Source organism: Rana temporaria, chromosome 13, assembly GCF_905171775.1.
Source record: "Rana temporaria chromosome 13, aRanTem1.1, whole genome shotgun sequence".
NCBI lineage: Eukaryota > Metazoa > Chordata > Amphibia > Anura > Ranidae > Rana > Rana temporaria.
This window is the reverse complement of record NC_053501.1, coordinates 28,870,393-28,881,228: the sequence shown is the minus strand read 5'-3', so window position 1 is coordinate 28,881,228 and position 10,836 is coordinate 28,870,393. Positions and strand designations below refer to the sequence as shown.

Genomic DNA, 10,836 nt, shown 5'->3' with positions numbered 1-10,836 from the left:
GATGATTTGACAGTTTAGTTAAAAGTACAAGCAAAAGTGACAGCATTCCCAGCATGTCAGAAATGGAACTGTTTTTTTTTTAAGCTGTTAAATTTTTAATTGATGGGTTTAGTGCCGGCTACCTTTAATCCATCACATTTAGGTCTGCAAAAAAAGAAAAGGACGCAGACCTGGGTGGACTCAGAGGTAGTCAGATGTAATCGGACACAAGTCTGTTTACATCCAACTGTCCATAGGGCTGCATGGAACTTCCGGAGCTTCTGATCGAGTCCACCTAAAAGATTCACAGGCTGACCTGATCGGAATGCCTGTGTAAAAACGGCCCCAAGTTCTTTCTGAATCACCAGCTGACAGAACATGAAGATGCCACTCATGAATTCTGATGCCAGAATATGTCATCCAGACCTGGATGGGCTCAGAGGCAGGGCCGATCCTCCCTATAGGCTCACTATGCAAGCCGCTTAGGGCCCCGCAAAGCTGCGAAGGGCCCCCCAAATTACTAGAGGCCCCGCCTGGTGAGAAGTAATTTTCGCCCCCTCCCCCCGCTTCTCAACTTTCTTTAATGTGACATGTCACTGTCGTCAGCGCCCCCCCGCTTCTCGATTTTAATGTGCCATGTCATTTTGCTTAGGGCCCCAGGGAGGTCAGGATCGGCACTGCTCAGAGGTAATCGGAATGTAAACTAACACAATTCTGTTTACATCCAACTGTCCATAGGGCTGCATGGAGCGTCTGATCGGGTCCACCTGAAAGATTGACAGGCTGACCGCATTCGAATGCCTGTGTGAAAGAGCACTAAGTTCTTTCTGAATCACCAGCTGATTGCCAAAGATGCCACTCATGAATCCCGATGGCATAGAAACCATTGCAGCTACAGGATCGACATGACAGCCAGGCAGCTGGTATTTTCCAAAGTACCTCAGCAATGGCAGCCTATTCATTTGCCTCATAACAGATCCCCTTTCACATTTGCAACGACTGCATTGGTTGCTGGAACAAGTATGGTAGGATATGGTGATATTTGTACACCAGCTGCATATACTGGCAGACGGACACAGCATGGGAGATAGGAGGGGCCCAGTTTCACGTTTTAATGTCTATTTTTGCTCGGAATATTTGATTATTGAGCTTCAATTGGAAGCAAAATAGAACCAGAGGCAGAGACATCCTGCCAACAAACCTTTCAGTGACGTCATCAGGGAGCGACCCGGAAGCGCCTCCACGTGTGTCACTGGAGACAGATGCTGCAGAAATCGCATCGCTGAGAAGTTTTAGCATCCCTTATCATTGTATTAAAGGTACTGGACGTGTTCACAGGTAACTGGAGACCCCCGATCTTCTCATAGACCGAGTCCAGCCCCCCTTACCCTAAATAGATCAGAGAAGAGGGATAACATAGACATAAGTAAGCCATTAAGATTGTTTTCCCCGATTTAGATTTGATTGTTGCAAGAAGCGCAGCTGGGCTGCATATCTCCTAAGAAATGCTTATCCAGGGCTGAGCTAATTGCTTGCAATTAGAAAAACCGTTCCCGATTTCTGAATTAGCAATACGAGAGCTGCAATCTCTAACAGAACACAAACAGAAGGATTGTTGTTTTTGATAGAGAAGGGATTAGAACCTCCTCCCCCCGGCTTTTATTGTTACCTGTGAGCAGGATGACCTCAGGTGTCCAAACCCTCCTGATCTATTCCACCAGGAAGCTGTCAAAGTGGACAGCCAATCATAGGTGTGAAGGCATGTCCTGCACCCACATGTATACACTCCCCTGTATATTTTGGGTGGTGGGGGAATGCACTTTGTCAACTTCTGGTGGGATAAATCGTAAGGGATTGGATTTAGGGCCAGTTCACACCAGACGCAGTTTCGTGTGCATTTTTTCTGCACTAAAAAATGCATGCACAGTGTTTTCCAAGTATTCCAATGGCTCTAGTTCACACCATGCAGTCTGCTCCGGAAACTGACTGCATGGTGTGAACTAGAGCCATTGGAATACATGGAAAACACTGTGCATGCATTTTTAGTGCAGAAAAAATGCATATGAAACTGCGTCTGGTGTGAACTGGCCCTCATTGTGTCTGAACACATCTGGGGTCATCCCTACCGATGAGTTGCGCCCTCACCGTTTATCCAGATGTCTAGGAATGAGCTCATCAGTAGGGATGATCTCCGGCGTGTTCGCACACTCCACGTGCAGAGCCCGCCAGGAAGTGTGCACTGCGCTGCGCTAATCACAGGCAGGGAGACATTGTCCTGATGCTCGGCTGCAGATCGGGAAATGTCTCCCTGCCTGTGATTAGCGCAGCGTCGTGCACACTTCCTGGCGGGCTCTGCACGTGGAATGTGCGAACACGCCGGAGCTCATCCCTACTCATCAGGAATGTTCAGCTCCTAATCCAAAACCACCAGGAAGCTGTCTTCTGTTATGACCCAATCTTCTGCGGCTGATTTATTCCTCGCACTGCAGTCAAATGTATACACATTTCTTTCCAGGAGCATTCTGCCTAAGCTTTTATGCATATTTTTAATCATTTAGTGGGCATTTTCTAAAGTGGTATTAAAGGGGTTGTAAAGGTTTGTTTTCTATTTTCTAAATAGGTTCCTTTAAGCTTGTGCATTGTTGGTTCACTTACCTTTTCCTTTGATTTTCCTTCTAAATGTTTTTTTTTCTTTGTCTGAATTTCTCACTTCCTGTTCCTCCTCAGTAAGCTGTTCTTGCTGACTAACCCCCGCTCGGATGATGGTGGCAAGTTTACTGAGGAGAAACAGGAAGTGAGAAATTCAGACAAAGAAAAAAAACATTTATAAGGGATATCAAAGGAAAAGGTAAGTGAACCAACAATGCACTAGCTTGAAGGAACCTATTTAGAAAATAAAAACCAAACCTTTACAACCCCTTTAAACCCAAAAGCAAACATTTATTATATTGCGGGCGGCTTACAAATGCGTCAGCCACAGTGAGGTATAGTCCCTGTCACTAACATGTACAATGGGACACTGTTCCTCCCACTGACTCCAATAATGGTGCACTATTCTTCCCACTGACACCAATGATGGGGCATTGTTCCTCCCCTTGACACCATATTTAGATTCTTGCATAAAATGTTGCTTGGCTTAAGATTCTGGTTCTCGTATAGGCCCAACTTTATTAGATTTTGCTGCTCTCTTTATTTAATAACTTTTTACTGACTTCTTTTTTTTTTTTAAGATCATACGGCATGAGTTTTGTGGAATACAGAGAGCAAATACAAGATGGTGACACAGCCATTATCTTTCTGGGACATGACTCCATGTTCCCGGTGACTATCAAACAAGGAAGCCAGACTCAGACTAAATATGGGGTCATCAGGCACTCCACCGACCTTATTGGGAAGAACTATGGCTCCAAGGTGACCTGCAGCAAAGGAGGATGGGTATACGTTCTGTATCCAACCCCGGAGCTCTGGACAACGAACCTGCCTCATCGAACTCAAATCCTTTATTCTACGGACATCTCGATGATCACCATGATGCTGGAGCTGAAGCCGGGCTCTGTGGTCTGTGAGTCAGGTAATTATGTTTTATTACAAGTACATTTAAGAAGGTTATTCCATCCATTCCATTACAGCTGTATTGCTGAACTGGTATATGGAGTAATAGGCAATTCCAAGCTGTCCTAGGAAATGAATGCTTTTCTTTATATAGTGTACACGTGAATTAAAAAACCTGTTCAACCATATTCCAAACAATTGATAATACTTCTAAAAAGGTCAGCCCTGCCAAATCTGATTTGGACACCTTTAAGTTGAATCATTCTATTCTATTTCAGGCTCTACCCCTTCATAGGTCTGACCCTTAAAGCGGTGGTTCCCCTAAAAATAAAATGTTGACATCGCATTTAGCAAATAAATTACAGTTAGAATCGGGTTGTTTTATTTAAAAAATACCTCCGTACGTATCGTTTCCATTATTCGGTCCCACCGCCACTTCCGGGTACGATGCAGGCGGTGGGCGTTCCTAATTGATTGACAGGCATCCGTACGACGCATCCATCGCGTCACGAGATGCCGGAAAAAGCCGAACGTCGGTGCGCATGCGCCGTATAGAGCCGCACCGACGTTCGGCTTTTTTCGGCATCTCGTGACGCGATGGATGCGTCGTTCGGATGCCTGTCAATCAATTAGGAACGCCCACCACCTGCATCGTACCCGGAAGTGGCGGTGGGACCGAATAATGGAAACGATACGTACGGAGGTATTTTTTAAATAAAACAACCCGATTCTAACTGTAATTTATTTGCTAAATGCGATGTCAACATTTTATTTTTAGGGGAACCACCGCTTTAACCACTTAAAGACCGAGCCTCTTTCTGAGATTTCTTGTTTACAAGTTAAAAACTGTTTTTTTTTTTGCCAGAAAATTACTTGGAACTCCCAAACATTCCACTCGTGGAATGGCGACAGACATTTACCCTTAAAAATCTCCATATGCAACATTTAAAAAAAATTCTACAGGTAGCATGTTTTGAGTTACAGAGGAGGTCTAGGGCTAGAATTACTGCTATATATATATATATATATATATATATATATATATATATAAAAAAAATTTCATTTTGGTGCCCCACTACTGTATAATGTTTGCTGAAATGGCCACTTGTAGTCTCTATTAGAAGCCCATGTAATAGGGGGATAGTGCAGAAAGACAAGGACAGTGCACTGGTTTCCTATGTCAAGTAGTGGCTAAACAAGGACCTTCACGGCAGGATCCCCGGAGATTATATTATGAATACTACAGATTTAAAATGACCCTGAACAATATCCTTATTGCTTCTTAAAGTGGTTCTAAAGCCTCCAAGGTTTTTTTTACCTTAATGCATTCTATCTAATCTGATCCAGCGACGTTCACAAGAGTCTCCCTCCTCATTGGGCAGATTGATAGCAGCGGGAGCCATTTTGCTCCTGCTCCTGTCAATCAACTCCAGTAACAAGGTGGCGGAGCTGAATGCCACTGTCTGTGTCAATGGACGCAGCAGCGTAGCTCGAAAGCGAGCCTGTATGGGTACCCACATGGGAATCGGTTTCTTATTGTGGAGCCAGGAACACCAGCGGGGGGAAGGGGGGGTCCCAAGAAGATGAGGATTGGGGTTTGCTCTGTGCAATTCAAATAAGCTTTATTGGCAGGACCAAATACATGTTAGCATTGCCAAAGCAGTTGAGTTTGTATAGAAAAAGGGGAAGGGGGGTAATATAAAGGGGAATGGACATAAGTCTGTGAAAGGATTTTTAAAGCGGGGGTTCACCCTTAGAGGGCACTTTTTCCCCTTAGATTCCTGCTCGTTTTGTCTAGGGGAATCGGCTATTTGTTTTAAAATATGTGCAGTACTTACCCGTTTACGAGATGCATCCTCTCCGTCGCTTCCGGGTATGGGCTGCGGGAATGGGCGTTCCTTCTTGATTGACAGTCTTCCGAGAGGCTTCCGACGGTCGCATCCATCGCGTCACGATTTTCCGAAAGAAGCCGAACGTCTGTGCGCAGGCGCAGTATAGAGCCGCACCGACGTTCGGCTTCTTTCGGCTACGAGTGACGCGATGGATGTGACCGTCGGAAGCCTCTCGGAAGACTGTCAATCAAGAAGGAACGCCCGCTCCCGAAGACCCATACCCGGAAGCGACGGAAGAAGATGCATCTCGAAAACGGGTAAGTACAGCTCATATTTTAATACAAATAGCCGATTCCCCTAGACCGAACGAGCAGGAATCTAAGGGGAGAAAATTTTTTTTTTAATAAATGGGTGAACTCCCGCTTTAAGTCCTCATTAATTCTATTAGTATAGACATGTTTTTGTTATTTAAAAAAAAACGAATTGCCTTTACAACCACTTTAAGGCCGCGTACAGACGAGCATACATGTACGATGAAACCGGTCCGCCGGACCGTTTTCACCGTACATGTATGCCCGAGGATTTCTGTATGGTGGCTGTACTCACCATCATACAGAAATCCGCGCGTAAACAATACGCGGGGCGTGTCCGCGCCATCGCCGCGACGATGGCGGCCCTGCCAGTTCAATGCTTCCACGCATGTGTCAAAGTCATTCGATGCATGCGAGTGATGGCGGGCGCTCGGACATGTACGGTAGGTCTGTACAGACGACCGAACATGTCCGAGCGGGCTGTTTTAAAACAAGTCCGGAAATATTTGCCCGCTGGGAAAAGGCCCGGCGGGCAAATGTATGCTGGAATCCTGTCCGCTCGGGCCTACACACGACCGAACATGTCAGCAGACATGTTCGGTCATCTGTATGGGGCCTAACTGTGTTTCTGCCTCCTTGTAATGTCCTTTTGCGCTGCCGAACCTCTCCTTTTTTTTCCTCTAACTTTCGCTTGTTTGGAATGAGCAATGCATTTTATTTGTCATGTTCTTTGCTCAAAGTCCATAGTCCATCTCAGGAGAGAGCAAGATGTCTTCAACTGATAATAATAATCAGGTATGTTTGCATGTCTTCAACTGAGCATGTCTTAGCTGAGGGCAGAAGACATGCAAACAAACCTGATGTATTTTCCTCCTGTGAACTCCTCACACCGTCAATAATCGTCTGCATTCACCACTTTAAGCCCTGAGTCACACTGAATGCAACTTTAAAATTGTGTCACTTCATTTGAAGTACCACGATTTCAAAGCCGTGGGTCAGTGCGATTTCAGGTGCAACTTAATTGACATTTGTGCGACTTCATGCACAGAAGTCTATGCAAGTCGCTACAGGCATCATTCAGATATCCTTGTTTTCAGCCGGTGATTTTGTGCACCGTAAGAATGATCATAGTGGCAGTACGGCCGCTAGATCGTTCTTACAGGCGACAGAAGGGGACATACCCCCTCCGGTGCTTCTCCAGGCTCCTGGAGAAAGAATCGGATGATGATCATAGAGATTTCTGGTAACCAGATAGTCATCTCTATGACCGTCGGAGGCCCAGGCGTGACGTTACAATGTCACGTCCAGGTTTTGCTTGTAAACAAAGCCGCGATCACTTTTATTTTTATTACAAGGAATGTAAACATCCCTTGTAATAGGAATGATGTGAGACAGGTCCTCTTTATGGAGAGATACGGGGTCAATAGGACCCCACATCTCTCCTCCGGGATGGAAAGCATGAGCTAAAAAAAATAAATAAAAAATAAATAAATAAAAAAACACAGTCCCATGCTTTCTAGACCGGAGGAGAGATGTGGGGTCTTATTGACCCCGTATCTCCCCATAAAGACCCCACATCTCTCCTCCGGTCTAGAAAGCATGGGACCGTGTTTTTTAATTAATTAATTTATTTTTTTATTAATTTTTTTAGCTCATGCTTTCCATCCCGGAGGAGAGATGTGGGGTCTTATTGACCGTATATCTCTCCATAAAGAGGACCTGTCGCACACCATTCCTATTCTTTGTAATATAAATAAAAGTGATCAAAATTGTATTTTATTAAAGAATAAAGTAAAATAAGCAATAAAAATGATATATATAATCTCATCATCATCTCAAGAAAAAAAAAATGGCCAGTAGCTTGCGCACAGAAGCGAACGCACACACAAGTCCCGCCCACATATGTAAATTCTGTTCAAACCACATATGTGAGGTATCGCCATGTGTGTTTGAGCGAGAGCAATAATTCTAGCACTAGACCTCCTCTGTAACTCTAAACTGGTAACCTTTAAAAAATAATTAATTAAAGCGCCGCTTATGGAGATTTTTAAGTACCGTAGTTTGGCGCCCTTCCATGAGTGTGCGCAATTTTAAAATGTGAAATGTTGGGTATCTATTTACTCGGTGTAACTTCATCTTTCACATTATACAAAAAAAATTGCTAACTTTACTGTTTTTTGTTATTTTGAAAAATTGTTGCGCAACTACAGTGCGACATAAAAACGACTGCCATTTTATTTCCTTGGGTGTCTGCTAAAAAAAACATATATAATGTTTGGGGGTTCTGAGTACTTGTCTAGAAAAAAAATGATTTTTACATGTAGGAGAGGAGTGCCAGAATAGGCCTGGTATGGAAGTGGTTAAAAAGGTTGTCTACCTCCCCCTCCCCCTGTCACTGGGCAAGGGCACATCAGGTGATGTGTATCTTATATCTGACGGGGGCAGAGTAAATCCCATATTCATCCCAGCACAGCTGTGTGGTCACTGTCAGCTGGTTCATGCTATGGGGACAAACCTTACTGGGGGAGGTTCTTTGGGTTCCTTCAGAAGTCTGTGTTCATTTGAGGTTTCATTGATAGCTGGTTGTCTTTGGGTTCTTGTATGGGGTTCAGTGGTGACTGGCTCTATTTGGGTTCTTGTATGGGTTCAGTGGTGACTGGCTCTCTTTGGGTTCTTGTATGCGTTCAGTGGTGACTGGCTCTCTTTGGGTTCTTGTATGGGTTCAGTGGTGACTGGCTCTCTTTGGGTTCTTGTATGCGTTCAGTGGTGACTGGCTCTCTTTGGGTTCTTGTATGGGTTCAGTGGTGACTGGCTCTCTTTGGGTTCTTGTATGCGTTCAGTGGTGACTGGCTCTCTTTGGGTTCTTGTATGGGTTCAGTGGTGACTAGCTCTCTTTGGGTTCTTGTATGCGTTCAGTGGTGACTGGCTCTCTTTGGGTTCTTGTATGGGTTCAGTGGTGACTGGCTCTCTTTGGGTTCTTGTATGGGTTCAGTGGTGACTGGCTCTCTTTGGGTTCTTGTATAGGTTCAGTGGTGACTGTCTCTCTTTGGGTTCTTGTATAGGTTCAGTGGTGACTGTCTCTCTTTGGGTTCTTGTATGGGTTCAGTGGTGGTTAGTTCTCTTTGGGTCCTTCTATGGGTTCAGTGGTGACTGGCTCTCTTTGGGTTCTTGTATGGGGTTCAGTGGTGACTAGCTCTCTTTGGGTTCTTGTATGGGGTTCAGTGGTGACTAGCTCTCTTTGGGTTCTTGTATGGGTTCAGTGGTGACTGGCTCTTTGGGTCCTTCTATGGGTTCAGTGGTGACTAGCTCTCTTTGGGTTCTTGTATGGGTTCAGTGGTGACCGGCTCTCTTTGGGTTCTTGTATGGGTTCAGTGGTGGTTGGTTCTCTGGGTTTCTTGGGGTCAGTGGTGACAGGTTCTTTCAGTGAGCCGCAGCTCTTTGACCAGTGATCCTGACGCTGGTCAGTCATGTGAGTGGGGCCATGTAGGGTTCCCCCAGGCTGACCTTGTTGGAGAGCACTATAGGGGAACTTCTGAGCTCACATCATTGTGGGTTGGGAAGACCCCAATAGGCTTTACAGATTTTACACAATTGCTGTACTGTTACTGGTCAGGTGTCATAGCCGTCATCTTGTCATGAAGTCTTCTCATACATAGGATGTGCCCTTAATTATTATTTTTTATTTTATTTATTTTTTATAAAAAAAAAAAAGTTGTCTACCCTAGGGTTGTCCCGATACCGATACTAGTATCGGGACCGATTCCGAGTATTTGCGGGAGTACTCGTACTCCCGCAAATACCCCCGATACCGAAATAGAATACTTCCCCCCCCCCCCCACCGCTGCCGCATCCCGCCGCATCCCCGCTTGGTTAATACGGGCGGGGAACATTACAGCTTTCATTTGAATAGCTGTAGTGTTTCCCGCCGCGCCGCGTATAGACACTCCCTTTTGCCCGGGTGAACTGTCCAATCCCGAGCAAGGGGGAGTGTTTTTACGCAGCGCGGCGCGAAAGACTACAGCTATTCAAATGAAAGCTGTGATGTTCCCCGCACGCTGTTTAACCAGGCGGCGGCATCGGCATCTAGGCATGGGGGGACATGGCTGGTTATATGGGGGACATGGCTGCATATATGGGGGACATGGCTGCATATATGGGGGACATGGCTGGTTATATGGGGGACATGGCTGGTTATATGGGGGACATGGCTGCATATGTGGGGGGACATGGCTGCATATGTGGGGGGACATGGCTGCATATGTGGGGGGACATGGCTGCATATGTGGGGGACATGGCTGCATATGTGGGGGACATGGCTGCATTTGGGGACACATTTAAAAAAAAGTATCGGTATCGGCGAGTACTTGAAAAAAGTATCGGTACTTGTACTCGGTCCTAAAAAAGTGGTATCGGGACAACCCTAGTCTACCCCCAAGCTGCTATACAGAGGGGCTCATCTCTTAAAGGGAACCTACCTACCTAAAAAAACTGGATGGAAAACCCTGGTATGTGCAACCTGCCCACCTATTACCCCAAAAAAGGAGACGAGTATAGTAGAATTATGTTCCTATATGGGTCCCAAGTTTAGGGTGAGAGATTAGGGTGCACAAAGGTGGAGTGCGTTTTGATTATTGATAGTGAAGCACCAAAGTTGTGTATGGATATGGTTGTTGAAATGCTGGAATTGTGGTATCTCTTATTTTGACACGCATTTCTTTTATGTGTGTATTGATATTAGAAATATTGTTAGAGTTGTGGTATCACTTTATTACATATTAAAATATTTTTATTGTATATGTATGTATTTTATTTTCTGTTTACACATGCAGAGCAGCGCAACACTAATTCCATATTTTATAGGTACAGTATTTATGTATTAATCAGCGGCGCATTGCGAGGGGAATATCTCCTAAACCGTGCAGGTTTAGGAGATATTCTTTATACCTACAGGTAAGGGCCCTTTCACACTGGGGCATTTTTCAAGCGCTTTAGCGTTAAAAAAAGCGCCTGTAAAACGCCTGAAAGAAGCTGCATCTGCAATCCCAATGTGAAAGCTCGAGTGCTTTCACACTAAAGCGCCTGAAAAACACCCCAGTGTGAAAGTGGTCTTAGCGTTAAAAAAAGCGCCTGAAAGAAGCTGCATCTGCAATCCCAATGTGAAA

General features: G+C 45.0%; 1 protein-coding gene and 1 non-coding gene across 4 annotated transcripts in view; both read left to right on the top strand.

The window, feature by feature from the left end:
* Nucleotides 1–1,130: 1,130 nt before the first annotated feature.
* The window catches only part of TRMT61A (tRNA methyltransferase 61A), a 56,668-nt gene continuing 46,962 nt past the window's right edge, over nucleotides 1,131–10,836 (top strand). The window contains exons 1-2 of one of the 3 annotated variants that reach the window (XM_040331948.1): nucleotides 1,131–1,298; nucleotides 3,210–3,550. In XM_040331948.1, the coding sequence (XP_040187882.1) occupies nucleotides 3,220–3,550 (331 nt within the window). In that variant the 5' untranslated portion in view covers nucleotides 1,131–1,298; nucleotides 3,210–3,219. Of the gene's footprint in view, nucleotides 1,318–1,381; nucleotides 1,406–3,209; nucleotides 3,551–10,836 lie in introns of those variants that run through there. The other 2 variants (XM_040331946.1, XM_040331949.1) reach the window with 2 other exon arrangements.
* Nucleotides 8,059–8,189, top strand: LOC120921476. Its single transcript, XR_005744895.1, has one exon. It is a non-coding gene; the product is annotated as a small nucleolar RNA SNORA48 (small nucleolar RNA).